Below are 18,855 nucleotides of genomic sequence, written 5' to 3' on the forward strand. Positions count from 1 at the left end.
GTTAAAAATGCTTCTCAATAATACATCATTGCTAAAGCTGGACACTTCATTTGTAAAATTTGATAGCTGATATAAAATATGAGATCTATTGATAAACTTTAAAAACATAAATTTATTTTGCTGTAATTCACTGTTGGCTTAAATTTAAAGAAAAAAAAAAATACTCGTGTCGGTCTTACTTGTGTAGAGAACATTACTGTGAAGGAGTCTTTGTTCAGATTTGTAAGTCATTATTTTTCTTGCTGTGTGGGGATGCTTTTCTTGGGAAGCCTTGATAATGGTGGGGGATCTTGATCCACGTAATTAGAATCACTTTCTTCGTCTATTGGCTCAAGCCTGATAATCTCCCCATTTCCCAGGTTCTGTACAACGCTTATGGGTTGAAATTTCCCACCGAATAACAAAAATACTAATATGCGTGTGCTCCTGCAAGTGTTGCTAATGTCTTATACATGTTCACCCGCCGTTTATAATTTAGTAAAATGTCTTTCTGCCACTCAAGACGACATCAGTGATGTAATATTATTGCGTGAACAGCCATCAACGAGGCGGTGTGATGCAGAGGCTGCAGGTGTAGTTGCAGGGAGATGCAGTCTGCTTGCTTTATCTTATTAGGTGAATAATATTAGGTAGCTTGTCTCTCTTGCGGATAGTGGACGCAGGATCGAGCCTCCACCACTCCTTGCTCAGGATGACCCACACGAGTTTACAACTTCACGTATACTGTAATAATAATAATAATAAAAATAATAGTTTTAGCGCTTAGTTGTAATAACAATAGTTACGTCGCAGCATTTATTTCAGCATAACGAAGGCTACTGATATATCTAATCTTTAATTAGTATGTGTTTTTGAGGAGTGCAGTTAGAGCAATGTTAAAATCTTTAAAATGAAGACATGTGTGTACCGTATTCTAGTATTATTTAAGAGACTTCTCGCCCACCAGGAGCTTCATCAGTCCTGGTGACTTATGAACCTGATGATCAGAACATCTAAATATTTGCAAGTTCATCATACGTTGCACATGTGTCTTCTTTATAAATTATTTTGTATTATTTTTTACCTTGTGTGATTAACAGATGTTAAGACCGGTTAAATTACGTTAAGTTGGATTGCTTATGATAGGCTGAGCTGGCTATTGTGATTTTTTTATGCTGGTAAATGAGTCTTGATCGAATAAATTGGAGATATCCTCCCCTTTCTCTGGTCACACCTGATTACCTACCATTCCCCAGGCGTTGTATGACACCTACTGGCTTAGCACTTCCCCTTGAATATAATTAATAATAATCATATATATCGTCAGAACAATACGAAATAAAGACAGGATCAACGTGGCTGTCCTCGAGCACTGTAATAACAGGTTCATTGTCATAATTATTATTATAATCATAACTAAGCGCTAAACCCTCATTAACATAATCACAAAGTAATTAGAATTTTTGTATACACAATAAATATGAGGTAATTAGGTTTGATCCAAGGAAGGGAAGGATACATCCAGTTCCTTGAATCGAGAGTTCTTCACCAACATCAAGGTACATACACACACCCCTTGAAGGGATGTAATCAGGAAGAACATAAACAGAGGACAAACAAAAACATATTGGAAAGGGTAGAATTTGAAGAGCGTTTTTCTGATAAGCATTATTTTCATAGAGGCGGATGTCCGAGTATATATTATCTTCATGGCTGTTGCTTTGGCAGTGGTAAGAACACAGGATAGGGCTTTAAACACAGCAGAATTGCTCGGTAGAGGAGGAGGATATTACTCTGGGAGTAACAAGAACAACTCACTAAAAGAACACAGGGCATTACAGAACAAGAACAACTCGCAAAACTATGTGATCTTGGTCTAGGAACAAGCACAATTCACTAGCTAGACTGGACATTGTTCTAGGACCAACAAGAACAACTAAAAGAACACAGGATATTGTTCTATGAGCAACAGCTCACTGGAAGAACACATGACGTTGGTCTGGGAATAAGAACAACTCACTGGAAGAACACATGATATTGGTTTAGGAATAAGAATAACTCACTGGAAGAACACATGACATTGTTCTAGGACCAGCAAGAACAACTCACCAAAAGAACACAGGACATTGTTCTAGTAGCAAGAACAACTCACTGGAAGAACACAGGACATAGTTCTAGTAACAGGAACAACCTGCTACAAAAATACAAAGCATTGCTCTAGAAACAAGAACAAAAACAGCTCATTAGACGTACTATGAGCAGCTCCCCTTCCAACTATAAATACTGATGAGTGAATGTAATTCCTGCGCATTGTGGTGTGGAGGGCGGGTTATGCACTCCTGATAGTTATATACACCAAGAGGTGTATATAAGCATCAGAAGTGTGTATATGCTGATAGTTTATTGTTACCTCTGTTAAGTATCCTCGAGTGGTAGTGTACAGTAGGAAGCAGCCTTATTAATAGCCTACATGTATTCGACAAGCTTTAAGCCAGGCACATGGGGCTAAAGGCCCCCAGAGACACATACATATATATATATATATTTTTAACAAGTCGGTCGTCTCCCACCGAGGCAGGGTGACCCAAAAAGAAAATCCCCAAAAAGAAAATACTTTCATCATCATTCAACTCTTTCACCTCACTCACACATAATCACTGTTTTTGCAGAGGTGCTCAGAACACAACAGCTTAGAAGCATATACGTATAAAGATACACAACATATCCCTCCGTCTTGTCTGAGCAGGGACTCTATACTAGAAGTGGTTTTTGACTTGTTTTTGGCATATGAAAAGAAATATTTCGAATTTCTTTCAGTTTCATTAATCGCTTTTAGCTCCTCTTGTCTCTGGAAATAAATGGTATAAAATACCGACACAATGGAAATATAAACACATATGCAGTATAATGTGATCCTTTATTGACAACGTTTCGCCCACACAGTGGACTTTTTCAAGTCACAAACAGATCTACCTGGGGTGTAAAAAAAAAAGCAAACAAGTTCAGGTAAGATCCCAATGGGATGAGCGGGGAAGACGGGACAGATGAATAGCTCTGGAGAGGAGCGTTCTTAGTCAGAGAAATAGAGCCAGGGCTTAACCCAGCAGCTAAGGCGATCGTGGGGCAGACTTGAGAACAGGAATAGCAGGGACTGTTGCATCGAACTTGTGGTAGTTGAAGTCTTGAATCTTGAGTAGCTGGCAGCAGGTTAGGTCACATCAGAGGGTAGAACACATGTGGGAGTTATAGGAGTAACTGAGGAGGCAGGTTAGCAATGGAGCCATTTTCGAACTTTTTGAAGCTGCTCCTAGATAGGTGGTATAATTTAGCCTTGTTACTGAAGGTGAAACGTAGAGGCTTGATGAACTCAAGAACTTGGGTGAGTGTGAAGTGAAGTGGTGATTCACATGCATACTTAACTGTTCCAGCACCGAGGCTTTTGTAGAGTTCAGTACAGGTCATGGTGTCAGTATTTGAAGGAGAAGTGTAGAAGGTGAGATTTTCCCATGAGGGTTTACTGGAGTCGTCGCTATTTTCCTCTTCTGGAGTGGACTCATTGGGCGAATCTACAATGGTGGTAGCAGGTGACTGAGGGTCGACAGGAGCAGTGGAGAGGTGTAACGGTTGTGTAACAGCAGGCTGGGAGAGGTGGGAGACGGTGGTTGAAGCAGCATGATCAACGTTGTCAGCGGTGGAAGTGGTTATAGAAGTTACAGGAGCAGTTGCTTGGGCAGGAGACAGGTTTGCAGGTGCAGTAAAGTTCAGGGCGTTGGGAAGGATCTTGAGGATGTCTGCTGAAGGTGTGGAGTCCGGAAAATTGAAAGCAGGCATGTTGTTCAGACGGAATAGTTCGTTAATAGTGGTGTTGAAAGTGCCGGGGTTTGCTACGTTTGCAAGGTGTGCATACACCATGCAGTACAGCACCTTGGAGGGAGCACCGTCGGGGAGTGGAGAGAGGGAGTTGCTGGGCGATGGTGGCTGTAGATTAGCGTGTAGAGCCTTGGTGGTGTCGGTTTGTGGTTTGGTTATTGCAGCGAATGTCGGTGAATTGGAGGTGCTCGTCAGAACTTTAGTTTTCTTCAATATGATTTCTTTCCTGAGTGGGCACTTAGCTGCAAGGGTATGATGATTACCCTTGCAGTTAAAACATGTTGGTGCTGTAGTAATGGTGCAGGATCTGAAATCGTGTCCATCATTCCCACATTTTGAACAAAACTTCTTATCCTTGATGGGGCAGTCCTTGGTGGTGTGTTTATATGAGTAGCAGGTCCAGCAGTGGGAGATGTATGTGAAACGTTCTTGTTCTATATGACTAGGGTGAATGTGGTAATATGAGATGGCCAGACCGTCAGAGAGAGCTTGGGCAGCCATGGAGATGTCTGAGAATGTAATCTTTAGCATAGATGAGGCGTTAGGGATCTTGGAGATGCTGTCTACCGAGGCCCAGGTGTTTTGTTCCTCAATAGATGTCTTCAGTGCTTCAGTAGAGAGAGAGGTGACGATATTGTCCAGTCTTTTCACAAAGACCGAACGTTTCGACTTCAAGAATGGAGACGGGGATAGAGTGAATTGTTGTGTTTGTAGGGTCCTGATTGAAGAGTCGTCCATTAGTTTTAGTGCTTCCGTGTCATCTGTGCAGACGACAATGAAGGAGTCCTTCAGAGAGTGGATTGCCGTAAATTTGACCTGCAGGCAGGTCCTAACGACGGTAGCTAAAGCTAACTTCGAGGAGTCATTTATTGCACCGTTCACAGGCTTGATTTTCACACGATGCGACAGCATTGTGAAAAGGATGTGACGTTTGTAGAATAGAAATTCCCCACCCCGGCGGGGTCGAAGGGAGGCTTCTTGAGTGTAGAGCAACTGTGTGATCGGGCAGAGCACGACGGACCAGGAGTGATCCTTTATAATGTCTAAAATCTTGGGTAGCTTGGAAGGGAGATGGATAAGTTTGTGAGGAGACCTTCTGCAGTGTTCTTCCATTCATATGCTCTTATGTGGGATAGCGATGAAGAAGTTTCTTGGCAAGTGGTTCAGCTATGTTATAGAAGCCATTATTCTGGTTGAAGTTGTCGGATATAGAGATAAGCGATGATTCTAGGATTTTTCGGTATTGAGTGTTGTCTTCTGTGGCGATAAGTCCTGAGTTTCTGTAGTTTATTAAATGGTTGTGTGAATTACGGTGTTGTACACAGGCATTCCTTGTATCGTCAGACCTGCTTGCGTATTGGTGTTCTGAAATACGTGTTTGGAGGTCCCTTGATGATTCGCCCACGTATAATTTGCTGCAGTCATTACAAGGGATTATGTATACCCCTGCAGAGGATGGAAGCGTATTCTGTCTATCACTGGTAATGTCCTTGATGGTCGTGGTTGTGGAGGTAGATACTTGGAATGAGGTATTGAAAAAGATGTTGGAAACGTGTTTGGCAATGGAGTTGGTGGGGAGGACTATGTATCTCTTCTCGGCAGTCTTCTCTGGGTGTGTTGAAGATGTTTAATGCCTGTCGTCTGCAATCTCTAAACTCCACTATCCTCGTCACTTCATCAGAGACTGCAGACGACGGGCATTAAACATCTTCAACACACCCAGAGAAAACACTGCCGAGAAGAGATACATAGTCCTCCCCACCAACTCCATTGCCAAACACGTTTCCAACATCTTTTCCAATACCTCATTCCAAGTATCTACCTCCACAACCACGACCATCAAGGACATTACCAGTGATAGACAGAATACGCTTCCATCCTCTGCAGGGGTATACATAATCCCTTGTAATGACTGCAGCAAATTATACGTGGGCGAAACATCAAGGGACCTCCAAACACGTATTTCAGAACACCAATACGCAAGCAGGTCTGACGATACAAGGAATGCCTGTGTACAACCGTAATTCACACAACCATTTAATAAACTACAGAAACTCAGGACTTATCGCCACAGAAGACAACACTCAATACCGAAGAATCCTAGAATCATCTCTTATCTCTATATCCGACAACTTCAACCAGAATAATGGCTTCTATAACATAGCTGAACCACTTGCCAAGAAACTTCATCGCTATCCCACATAAGAGCATAGGAATGGAAGAACACTACAGAAGGTCTGCTCACAAACTTATCCAATCTCCCTTCCAAGCTACCCAAGATTTTAGACATTGTAAAGGATCACATTATACTGCATATGTGTTTATATCTCCTCTTGTCTCTCCTGGATCCTGTATGAGTCCTTTAACTTTAGCTCAATGTTTTCCACTTCCCTGGTTAGCACTTCCTTCCGTGTATCAGATAATCTGGCATTCTTGAGGAGCTCAATGATTCTTTGTCTTGTGATGAATGGTTTTGAAAACCGACAAGTTGAAGAATTGAGACACTTATGCAACATATGGGAATCTTTATTGAAGAAACGTTTCGCCACATAGTGGCTTCATCAGTCCAATACAAAGTAGAAGTGGGTAAGGAGAGTAGAAGTTTGAGGTAATCAGTCCCTCAACCTGGAATCGATGTGTTCAGTCCATCACTCTTGTAGGAAGTGCAGCATGGGGCCAGAGAGGTGGCTTATATACTGCGGTGAGATGAGTTGAAGCAGGAAGAGGCGGGATCACAGTGGGACCTGCCACTAGTGTAAGTAGGTCGTCGCCCAAAGGTTGGGCAAGCGTTGAAGTCTTTGTACCAAGATCCCATGATGTTGCAGTGTCTGACAGATGTGATGAATGGTTTTGAAAACCGACAAGTTGAAGAATTGAGACACTTATGCAACATATGGGAATCGTTATTGAAGAAACGTTTCGCCACATAGTGGCTTCATCAGTCCAATACAAAGTAGAAGTGGGTAAGGAGAGTAGAAGTTTGAGGTAATCAGTCCCTCAACCTGGAATCGATGTGTTCAGTCCATCACTCTTGTAGAGGAAGCGTCTCTCTCTCTCCAGTTTACTTCTTTTATTTTGTCTTATAGGAATATACCTTGAACATACTTCAGCTACCAGGAGGGTGATCTTTTCGAGGCATTGGTTAGTGTCCATGTAATTTAAGATATCCTCCCAGCATGTTTCATTTCGGGCATAGATTACCTGATCCCAGATGATGTTCTTGTTGAAGTTGAATTTGGTAAAGGTACCCTCATAGCTGTATGCATCATGCCGATCAGGACTCCTGTGCATGCAAGTCTGGACTTCGATTAGATTGTGATCAGAATTTGTTGTTTTTGATATTTTTTTGTTATATTCCTTACCAGGTCCTCATTATTTATGAAAATAAGGTCCTGTGTGTTCTCCAGTCTTGTTGGCTCCACTATCTGCTGACTTAGGGTGTGTTTGTTGCAGAAATTCAGCTGCTCCTCCCAACAGGTCCTCATTATTTATGAAAATAAGGTCCTGTGTGTTCTCCAGTCTTGTTGGCTCCACTATCTGCTGACTTAGGGTGTGTTTGTTGCAGAAATTCAGCTGCAACCTCCCAACAGTTCAAGGAACAGCTACTGAAAATCGATTACTGTTTGGAAAACCTTCCAGCTCCATCCCCAAACATCTTACTGCTTGGTGATTTCAACCTAAGGCATACAAAATGGAAGAATGTAGCAAATAATGTTATAGCTGAAACAATCCCAGGAGGTAGCGCAGATGAAAGGTCACACACACATGAGCTACTAAGTCTCTGCGAAAAACACACCTTAAGCCAGCAGATAGTGGAGCCAACAAGACTAGAAAACACACTTGACCTTATCTTCACAAATAATGAGGACCTGATAAGAGACATAAGAATATCAAAAACAACTAATTCCGATCACAATCTAATGGAAGTCCAGACGTACATGCATAGGGGTCCTGAATAACAGAATGCATGTACCTGTGAAGGTGTCTTCACAAAATACAATTTCAACAACAAGAACATCAACTGGGACCAGGTAAACCATGTCCTAAACGAAATATGTTGGGAAGATGTCTTAAATGACATGGACCCAAACCAGTGCCTTGAAAGGATCAACTGCCTGGTAGCCGAAGCATGTTCTAGGCATATTCCCCTAAGAAAGAAGAAGAGCAGGAGTAAACTGGAGAGAAAAAGACGCTCCCTCTACAGAAGACGACGAAGAGTCACTGAGCTCCTCAGGAGTGCTAGAATATCTGATACACGAAGGGAGGCGCTGACCAGGGAAGTGGAAACTATCGAACTTAAGCTAAATGACTCTTACAGGAACCAGGAGAGGCAGGAGGAGCTTAAAGCTATTAGTGAAATTGAAAGAAATTCAAAATATTTCTTTTCATATGCCAAAAACAAGGCAAATACCACATCTAGTATCGGGCCCTTACTCAGACAGGATGGGACTTACACAGACGACAACAAGGAAATGAGTGAAATATTGAAATCCCAGTACGACTGTGTTTAGTGAACCACTAATCGGTCTGAGGATCGACGACTCAAATGATTTCTTCATGAATGAGCCTCAAAACTCCATAAATGTATGCCAGATTTCCGACATTACCCTAACTCCGATAGATTTCGAAAAAGCCATTGACAACATGCCTATGCACTCAGCCCCGGGCCCAGACTCGTGGAACTCTGTTTTCATTAAGAACTGCAAGAAACCCCTCTCGCGTGCCCTAAGTACACTATGGAGGAGGAGCTTGGACATGGGTGAAATTCCAGTCACTTAAAACAACGGATATAGCCCCACTCCATAAAGGTGGCAGCAAAGCATTAGCTAAGAACTATAGACCAATAGCTCTGACATCCCACATCATAAAAATCTTTGAAAGAGTGCTAAGAAGCAGGATTGCAAATCACCTGGATTCCCAAAATCTGCACAATCCAGGGCAACATGGGTTCAGGGCAGGTCGCTCCTGCCTCTCACAACTACTGGATCACTATGACATGGCCTTGGATGCACTGGAAGAAAATCAGAATGCAGATGTAATATACACAGACTTTGCAAAAGCATTTGACAAATGCGATCATGGCGTAATAGCCCATAAAATACGTGCTAAAGGAATAACTGGGAAAGTGGGGAGATGGATCTTCAACTTCCTAACAAATCGAACACAAAGAGTAGTGGTCAACAGAGTTAAATCGGAGGCTGCCATAGTGAAGAGCTCTGTTCCACAAGGCACAGTACTCGCCCCCATCTTATTCCTTATCCTCATATCAGACATAAACAGAGATATACACCACAGCACCGTATCATCCTTTGCGGATGATACTAGGATCTGCATGAGGCTGTCATCTGCTGAGGACGCGGTTAACCTCCAAGAAGATATAAACAAAGTTTTCCAGTGGGCAACGGTAAACAATATGATGTTCAATGAGGACAAATTCCAACTACTCCGTTATGGAAAACTGGAGGAGATAATAACTAGAACAGAGTATACTACTGACTCCGGCCATACAATAGAGCGGAAAAATAATGTAAGGGACCTGGGAGTAGTAATGTCTGAGGATCTCACTTTCAAGGATCACAACAGTGCCACGATCGCACGTGCAAAGAAAATGATAGGATGGATAATGAGAACTTTCAAAACGAGAGATGCCAAGCCCATGATGATCCTTTTCAAATCACTTGTTCTCTCTAGGCTGGAATACTGCTGTACATTAACATCTCCATACAAAGCAGGTGAAATCGCAGATCTAGAGAGTGTACAGAGATCCTTTACTGCACGTATAAGTTCTGTCAAGCACCTTAACTACTGGGAACGCTTGGAAGCACTTGACTTGTACTCGTTGGAACGCAGGAGGGAGAGATATATCATAATCTACACTTGGAAAATCTTGGAAGGAATGGTCCCAAATCTGCACACAGAAATCACTCCCTACGAAAGTAAAAGACTGGGCAGGCGATGCAAAATGCCGCCAATAAAAAGTAGGGGCGCTATTGGTACACTAAGAGAAAACACCATAAGTGTCCGGGGCCCAAAACTGTTCAACAGCCTCCCATCAAGCATTAGGGGAATTGCCAATAAACCCCTGGCTGCCTTCAAGAGAGAGCTGGACAGATACCTAAAGTCGGTGCCGGATCAGCCGGGCTGTGGCTCGTACGTCGGACTGCGTGCGGCCAGCAGTAACAGCCTAGTTGATCAGGCCCTGATCCATCGGGAGGCCTGGTCGTGGACCGGGCCGCGGGGGCGTTGATCCCCGGAATAACCTCCAGGTAACCTCCTCTGTGTGTGACTTTTTATCTGAGCTGCCTCCAGGGATTATTTCTGCTACAACATTATTTGCTATATTCTTCCTTTTTGTGTGTCTTAGGTTGAAGTCACCAAGCAGCAAGATGTTTGGGGATGGGGCTAGAAAGTTATCCAGACAGGAGTCAATTTTTGATAGTTCTTTGAACTATTGGGAAGTTGCATCCGGTGGCTTAAATACTAGTACAATGACTAAGTTTTGGTTCTCGATTTTTATTATCAGAACTTCAACTACATCATTTGTGGTGAACATTAAAATGGTATAAAATACCGACAGGTTGTTAGGTAAGACACATATGCAACAGTTAGGTATCTTTATTTCGAAACGTTTCGCCTACACAGTAGGCTTCTTCAGTCGAGTACAGAAAAGTTGATAGAAGCAGAAAATACTTGAAGACGATGTAATCAGTCCATCACCCTTAAAGTTTTGAGGTGGTCAGTCCCTCAGTCTGGAGAAGAGCATTGTTCCATAGTATGAAACAATATTGTTTCAATAGTATGAAACAATATTGTTTCATACTATGGAACAATGCTCTTCTCCAGACTGAGGGACTGACCACCTCAAAACTTTAAGGGTGATGGACTGATTACATCGTCTTCAAGTATTTTCTGCTTCTATCAACTTTTCTGTACTCGACTGAAGAAGCCTACTGTGTAGGCGAAACGTTTCGAAATAAAGATACCTAACTGTTGCATATGTGTCTTACCTAACATCATTTGTGGTGTTCAGTATCTCTATGCAAATGAGCGGCTCTTTGACATACAGGCCAACCCCCCCTCCCCTTGTTGCCTGTTCTTTATGTCGCATCTGAACAGGTTGTATCCAGGTATCCATATTTCACTGTCAAAGTAATCTTTTGCGTGGGTCTCTGTGAAGGCTGCAAACAGTGCATTTGACTCCCCTAGAAGTCCACTAATGAAAGGTATTTTGTTGTTGGTGGATGGCTTAAGGTCCTGTATATTAGCAAATATAAATGAGCTTGTGTTGCATGTTTGTTGGGGGGATTTTGTTATTGGCATCAGTATATGAGTCCGGAGGGGGCCACTGGCTGTGCCTCCAGTCCAACAAGGCTCCAAGGTGGTGGACTATTTTGGTTATCTCATTCCATTTTCTTTCTTCGTTTCCTACCACTAAAAAATCACTTGGGTTGTTATCATAGCTACTATGATGTGTTGTACGGGGTGTGTGCCTCCTGGTCCCTTTTAAATGGTATGCAGTGCAATTGGTATTGTAACATTGCTTTTCAAGGACTGAAGACTGACACATCTCAGGGTGGAAGAATTTGCAAGAGGTAGAACGACATACTCGCTTAGACAGGTCATGCGCATGCATTTATTTTCATGTTTAACCACCATTGTTGTTAGGAGGGTCATGCGTGTGCATTTACTGTCATGTTTAACCACCACTGCTGTTAGGAGGGTTATATTTCTTTCGTAATGGCTTCTTCAAGCAATGCTGAAATGAGCACTAGGGAGGTCCACTTTTTTGCGTTAGTATTTATTATATATTATTAATTATATTCATGAGGAAGCGCTAAACACTTTAGCTTCTTAGGTTACAAACCTATCAACTACATGAATCATTAAGGCTGAAAATCACTTGTACATCAACATAAGAGTACTTTAATCTCTAAACATGGACTGAGCTTAATGTTTATGCACTGAGATACAGTGTACAGTGAGACGCACCTCATGGGATATTATAACAAACCATACCACGGGCGGGGATAGAACCCGCGGTCAGAGAGTCTCAAAACTCCAGACCGTCGCGTTAGCCACTGGGCCAGCTAGCCACAATAAAATTCATCCAACTAGGTATATTTCTACACCATAGGAGGGTGTAGAAATATACCTAGTTGGATCTTATTGTGGCTAGTTGGCCCAGTGGCTAACGCGACGGTCTGGAGTTTTGAGACTGATCACGGGTTCTATCCCCGCCCGTGGTATGGTTTGTTTGCAATCGTATCATTACGATTTTGTGAGTCGAGTTATTATAATAATCATGGGGGAGCGCTAAACCCGTAGGATTATACAGCGCACGTGAGGGGGGGATGGAAGGTATTCAGGCTCAATTCAGGGAACCGGAACACAGATAAAAATTCCCTACATCAAGAGCCCCTCACCAGCTTCAATGAACCTCCCTTGAGGGGCCTCATGGAATATACACCCATATATTTTGGAAAATATTTATAAATGCAGTCTTTTGTGCTCAGCTGAGAATGGCTGGGTCTTTAATATACTTGTTATACCATGTTTAATGTATGTTAAGGAAGATAATGACAAGTGTGAGATTTATAAATTTCAAACAGGTGATATCACGGTCAGGGTTTAAATAATAACATCATGCACTTCTCACAAGTATTCCTTAAGATATTCTACATAATTTACGAATCTAACTTACCACCGTTTACCGATAACCCATTGTGAAAATGTTGCTTATTATCTATTGCTTATTAATATTTTTATCCATGGGGAGGTCCTAAATCCGTAGGGGTCATACAGCGCCTTTGGAATGAGAAGTTACCTGGAGGTTACCTGGAGGTTATTCCGGGGATCAACGCCCCCGCGGCCCGGTCCATGACCAGGCTTCCCGATGGATCAGGGCCTGATCAACTAGGCTGTTACTGCTGGCCGCACGCAGTCCGACGTACGAGCCACAGCCCGGCTGATCCGGCACTGACTTTAGGTATCTGTCCAGCTCTCTCTTGAAGGCAGCCAGGGGTTTATTGGCAATTCCCCTAATGCTTGATGGGAGGCTGTTGAACAGTTTTGGGCCCCGGACACTTATGGTGTTTTCTCTTAGTGTACCAATGGCGCCCCTACTTTTTATTGGCGGCATTTTGCATCGCCTGCCCAGTCTTTTACTTTCGTAGGGAGTGATTTCTGTGTGCAGATTTGGGACCATTCCTTCCAAGATTTTCCAAGTGTAGATTATGATATATCTCTCCCTCCTGCGTTCCAACGAGTACATGTCAAGTGCTTCCAAGCGTTCCCAGTAGTTAAGGTGCTTGACAGAACTTATACGTGTAGTAAAGGATCTCTGTACACTCTCTAGATCTGCGATTTCACCTGCTTTGTATGGAGATGTTAATGTACAGCAGTATTCCAGCCTAGAGAGAACAAGTGATTTGAAAAGGATCATCATGGGCTTGGCATCTCTCGTTTTGAAAGTTCTCATTATCCATCCTATCATTTTCTTTGGACGTGCGATCGTGGCACTGTTGTGATCCTTGAAAGTGAGATCCTCAGACATTACTACTCCCAGGTCCCTTACATTATTTTTCCGCTCTATTGTATGGCCGGAGTCAGTAGTATACTCTGTTCTAGTCATTATCTCCTCCAGTTTTCCATAACGGAGTAGTTGGAATTTGTCCTCATTGAACATCATATTGTTTACCGTTGCCCACTGGAAAACTTTGTTTATATCTTCTTGGAGGTTAACCGCGTCCTCAGCAGATGACAGCCTCATGCAGATCCTAGTATCATCCGCTGTGGTGTATATCTCTGTTTATGTCTGATATGAGGATAAGAAATAAGATGGGGACGAGTACTGTGCCTTGTGGAACAGAGCTCTTCACTATGGCAGCCTCCGATTTAACTCTGTTGACCACTACTCTTTGTGTTCGATTTGTTAGGAAGTTGAAGATCCATCTCCCCACTTTCCCAGTTATTCCTTTAGCACGTATTTTATGGGCTATTACGCCATGATCGCATTTGTCAAATGCTTTTGCAAAGTCTGTGTATATTACATCTGCATTCTGATTTTCTTCCAGTGCATCCAAGGCCATGTCATAGTGATCCAGTAGTTGTGAGAGGCAGGAGCGACCTGCCCTGAACCTATGTTGCCCTGGATTGTGCAGATTTTGGGAATCCAGGTGATTTGCAATCCTGCTTCTTAGCACTCTTTCAAAGATTTTTATGATGTGGGACGTCAGAGCTATTGGTCTATAGTTCTTAGCTAATGCTTTGCTGCCACCTTTATGGAGTGGGGCTATATCCGTTGTTTTAAGTGACTGGAATTTCACCCATGTCCAAGCTCCTCCTCCATAGTGTACTTAGGGCACGCGAGAGGGGTTTCTTGCAGTTCTTAATGAAAACAGAGTTAAGAACATAAGAACATAAGAACGAAGGAACACTGCAGAAGGTCTACTGGCCCATGCAAGGCAGGTCCAAGTCTCCTACCGGCTTAAGCCAATGCACCCAACCTAGTCAGGTCAGGTCACATTGACTTAAGGGAGGAACACGGCAACCGACCTGGTAGCACAAGCTATCAGGTCTAACTCACACCCACCCACATCTACTCATGTATTTATCCAACCTATTTTTAAAGCTACACAACGTTCTGGCCTCTATAACGGTATTTGGGAGTTTGTTCCACTCATCCACAACTCTATTACCAAACCAGTACTTTCCTATATCCTTCCTGAATCTGAATTTTTCCAACTTAAAACCATTGCTGCGAGTCCTGTCTAGGCTAGATATTTTCAGCACACTATTTACATCCCCTTTATTTATTCCTGTCTTCCATTTATACACCTCAATCATATCCCCCCTAATTCTACGTCTTTCTAGAGAGTGCAGTTTCAGGGCCCTTAGTCTATCCTCATAGGGAAGGTTTCTGATACATGGGATCAACTTTGTCATCCTCCTTTGTACATTTTCCAGAGAATTTATATCCATTCTGTAATACGGTGATCAAAACTGTGCAGCATAATCTAAATGAGGCCTAACCAAGGATGTATAGAGTTGTAAAGTAAAAGGACACAAGTGCAACTAATGTGACATTTATTGTGGCAACGTTTCGCTCTCCAGGAGCGAAACGTTTTACTTTACATATTGTCGGTAATTCTACCAACTTTATTACAATGTATAGAATTGAAGAACAACCTGAGGACTCCTATTATTTATGCTTCTTGATATGAAGCCTAGGATTCTATTAGCTTTATTGCGAACACTTATGCACTGTTGTCTTGGTTTCAGATTACTGCTAACCAGAACTCCTAAATCTTTTTCGCAATCCGTAATATTAAGATCTACATTATTTAGTTTATATGTGGCACTGTTATTGTCCTGTCCAACATTTAGAACTTTGCATCCATTCGATAGAAAAAATGGAGTTCTAGCGAAATATTCATGTTTTTTGTCATATGTGCAAATGCTAGACATTAATATGAGAGGTTATTAAATATATACAATTTTACATCGTCCAAAGTGTTTGGCCCAAGACGCTTATCTAAGCTGGTGATGTGACCTGCCAGTCAGGACAACTGCCCATCCCTGGTGATGTAACCTGCTAGTCAGAATTACTGCGCATCCCGGCTCAGTAGCTGATAACAATGATCCCAGCGACGGGCTGGAGTTTTGAGACTCTGACCGCGGGTTCAATCCCGACCGGGGTATGGTTTGTTTGCAATCGTGTCATTACGATTTCGTGAGTCGTAGTGATAACAATGATGTTTACTAAAATTGTAAATTATTGAAAAGATAAATATCACTGAACACGAAATTATTACCATTTTTGTATATGAGAGCACAAATTTGTAGTACCCACAGTCAGTGGTCAGGCTTCAAACACCTTTTATTGTACAGCAATAAAGGAATGGAACAGACTACCTGCACATGTCAAAGCCAGTCATAGCATGAACCAGTTCAAGAAAAGAGCTAAAAGGTGCCTAATAAATCTAGCGACAGAAAGGGAGGAGAATGATTTTTTTTAACTAACACACACACAAATATAAATAATTCATTTTACCTTATTCCTAGTATATCTCCTTTATATTATAATAAGGTATTAAAAGGACCCCAATGGAAATAAGTCACTGACTTTTGGGTTATCCCAGGTTCTCTACACATATGCTGCTATGTATGATAATCTATGTAACTGTATTTTTGTATACCTGAATAAACTTACTTGCTGACTCACCATGTTGCTGGCTATTGTGGTATGATGGACTTGTATGATGCTGACTCACCATGTTGCTGGCTATTGTGGTATGATGGACTTGTATGATGTATAGATAGTATGTAGTTGTGGCAGTGCTGGCGGGAAAAGTGTGCTGACTTTAGTTGTATTTGTGTTGACAAAAAAAAAAAAGACATTCAGAGGTGTGTGTGTATTTTATGACCTATTTGTAATCCTCCTTGTGGTTGCATGGTTGAGTCTCAGCTCCTGGCCTGCCTATAATCTTTTCGCATGCCGGATTTACTACTGGCCTCGTGGACCCTGTGGTACACATTCTTAAAACTAATGGAGCTTGCCTCTACTGCTTCTTCGTTCATGTCATTTCATTTCTTGTCCACACTAGCTCTGAAAAAATACTTCCTGACATCTCTGTGACTCGTGTGTTTTGAGTTGCAGCTCATGTGTTTATGTAGATGTAACCACTTTATCAGCTACCACCGTTCGTTATACTTCAACAACATGTATGTATGTATACTCAGCGATTTCAAAGTGTGCAGAGTTATAACTGACGTGTGTGTTAATAAGACTGACCTTCCACGGAATACGAGTGTTGCGCCGGTAGAGCCTGAGGAAGGGGTCGTGGTGTGGTGCTGGGGCTAGGGTGGAGAGCAGCCCAGCAGGGAACACCCCTGTGTATGATCCGCCCACCGAGGCTGCTTCACCCACCTCCACGCACCCCCTGGCGTCACTCACGTAGTGGGCGTGCGAGCAAAACTGCAAATATAAAAATAGGGAACTATTAAAGGAAGAGGCTTGATTCGAGTGAAGGTCTCATGTGCTTGTCTAACTCCCTACACGAGAGTTTGTTCCACTCATCCACAACTCTATTACCAAACCAGTGCTTTCCTATATACTTTCTAAATCTAGTGTCATTGGTAAACTTGCTTATGTCGCTATTTATTCCCTCATCTATGGCATTCATGTATATGGTGAACAACAATATACATAATCTATAAAATTCGTAATCGATATGAATATCATTGAGCAGGGGTTTTACTAAGGGGCGTACCTGTCTTACGAATTTACTAACATTTTTCGTTAAGGTGTTTGAGGAGGTAGATGATGATAATGAATATGATATTGTGTATATGGACTTCAGTAAGGCTTTCGATAGAGTTCCACTTCAGAAACTTTTGAGGAAACTTAAGGCACACGGAATAGGAGAATTTTTTTCCTGGGTAGAGGCGTGGTTGGCAAATAGGCATAAATGGGGAGAAATCAGAATGGAGGCACGTCACAAGCGGTGTTCCACAGGGTCAGTGTTGGGCCCCTTGTTGTTCACAATTTACATAAACGATATGAGGGAATAAATAGCGACATAAGCAGATTTGCTGTTGACGCCAAATTAGGCCGTCCAATTCATTCTATTAAGGACATTAGAGCACTCCAGGATGATTTGAATAGACTGATGCAGTTGTCGGAGAAGTGGCAGATGCAGTTTAATATAGACAAATGCAAAGTGCTAAATATTGGACAGGACAATAACCATGCCACATATAAACTAAATAGTGTAGATCTTAATACTACTGATTGCGAAAAGGATTTAGGAGTTCTGGTTAGCAGCAATCTGAAACCAAGACAACAGTGCATCAGTGTTCGCAATAAGGCTAACCGAATCCTTGGCTTCATATCAAGAAGTATAAATAATAGAAGTCCTCAGGTTGTTCTTCAACTCTATATATCCTTGGTTAGGCCTCATTTAGATTATGCTGCACAGTTCTGGTCACCATATTACAGAATGTATATAAATGCACTGGAAAACGTGCAGAGGAGGATGACAAAGTTGATCCCATGTATCAGAAAACTTCCCTATGAGGATAGACTGAGGCCCTGAATCTGCACTCTCTAGAAAGGCGTAGAATTAGGGGGGATATGATTGAGGTGTATAAATGGAAAACAGGAATAAATAAAGGGGATGTAAATAGCGTGCTGAAAATATCCAGCCAAGACAGGACTTGCAGCAATGGTTTCATGTTGGAAAAGTTCAGATTCAGGAAGGATATAGGAAAACACTGGGTTGGTAATAGAGTTGTGGATAAGTGGCACAAACTCCTGAGTACCGTCATAGAAGCTAAGACCTTTGTAGTTTTAAAAAACGGGTGGATAAATACATGAGTGGGTGTGAGTTGGACCTGACTAGCTTGGGCTACCAGGTTTGGTGCCGCGCTCCTTCCTTAAGTGGAGGTGATCTGACTAGGTGGTCATTGTTCTAGGCCGGGGGGGTGGCATGGACCTGATTCGCATGGGTCAGTAGGCCTGTTGCAGTATTCCTTCTTATGTTCTTATCATTGAGCAGAGATGGCAAGCCCACGCAAATCAAATGTTGAGACTCAGGGGTCAAGTGAGAGTTAAGTAGTGTAAGGAATGCGAGGCTGGAAACTCACCTGCGAGCCTTTTTCGTCAGTAAGGTGTGCAGAAAGTGTAATTGGCGAGTTGGGAGAGAGCCCTCCTGCTCGTAGTGTGGTGGGTACATCATGCAGACATACCCTGGGTGTAGCAGTTATCCACGTCTCTGACCTATGTGCTATGGAGGTGATGGTCAGCCTCCTCCAAAAACAGGTTGCTCTGCACTCTAACAGACATTTTGTGGTGGCTGCGCGATACATAGTTAATCTTGGACTCACTACTTCACAAAACTATGCGACTTTGGTCGACGTGTGAGATCTGCTCCACTGCCAGACAACTAACTATATCAAGGTTGCCAAATAAATTGCTAAATTCTATCTCAGAAGTTGCTAAAAGTC

General features: G+C 42.4%; 3 protein-coding genes across 3 annotated transcripts in view; 2 read left to right on the forward strand and 1 right to left on the reverse strand.

Moving 5' to 3' along the window:
* The window catches only part of LOC138852854 (peroxisomal succinyl-coenzyme A thioesterase-like), a 19,205-nt gene extending 424 nt beyond the window's left edge, over positions 1-18,781 (reverse strand). Inside the window, exons 1-3 of the mRNA XM_070086119.1 lie at positions 18,496-18,781; positions 16,643-16,825; positions 1-723 (exon numbers count right to left, since the gene is read on the reverse strand). The exon at positions 1-723 is cut by the window's left edge and continues 424 nt beyond it. Of these exons, the coding sequence (XP_069942220.1) occupies positions 715-723; positions 16,643-16,825; positions 18,496-18,717 (414 nt within the window). The 5' untranslated portion in view covers positions 18,718-18,781 and the 3' untranslated portion in view covers positions 1-714. The remainder of the gene's footprint in view (positions 724-16,642; positions 16,826-18,495) is intronic.
* Bet5 (blocked early in transport 5) overlaps positions 1-18,855 on the forward strand; it is a 550,922-nt gene that overhangs the window by 298,428 nt on the left and 233,639 nt on the right. The gene's annotated exons all lie outside the window — the stretch shown is intronic.
* LOC128705167 (probable ATP-dependent DNA helicase HFM1) overlaps positions 1-18,855 on the forward strand; it is a 163,062-nt gene that overhangs the window by 68,095 nt on the left and 76,112 nt on the right. The gene's annotated exons all lie outside the window — the stretch shown is intronic.

Source organism: Cherax quadricarinatus, chromosome 1, assembly GCF_038502225.1.
Source record: "Cherax quadricarinatus isolate ZL_2023a chromosome 1, ASM3850222v1, whole genome shotgun sequence".
Lineage (NCBI taxonomy): Eukaryota > Metazoa > Arthropoda > Malacostraca > Decapoda > Parastacidae > Cherax > Cherax quadricarinatus.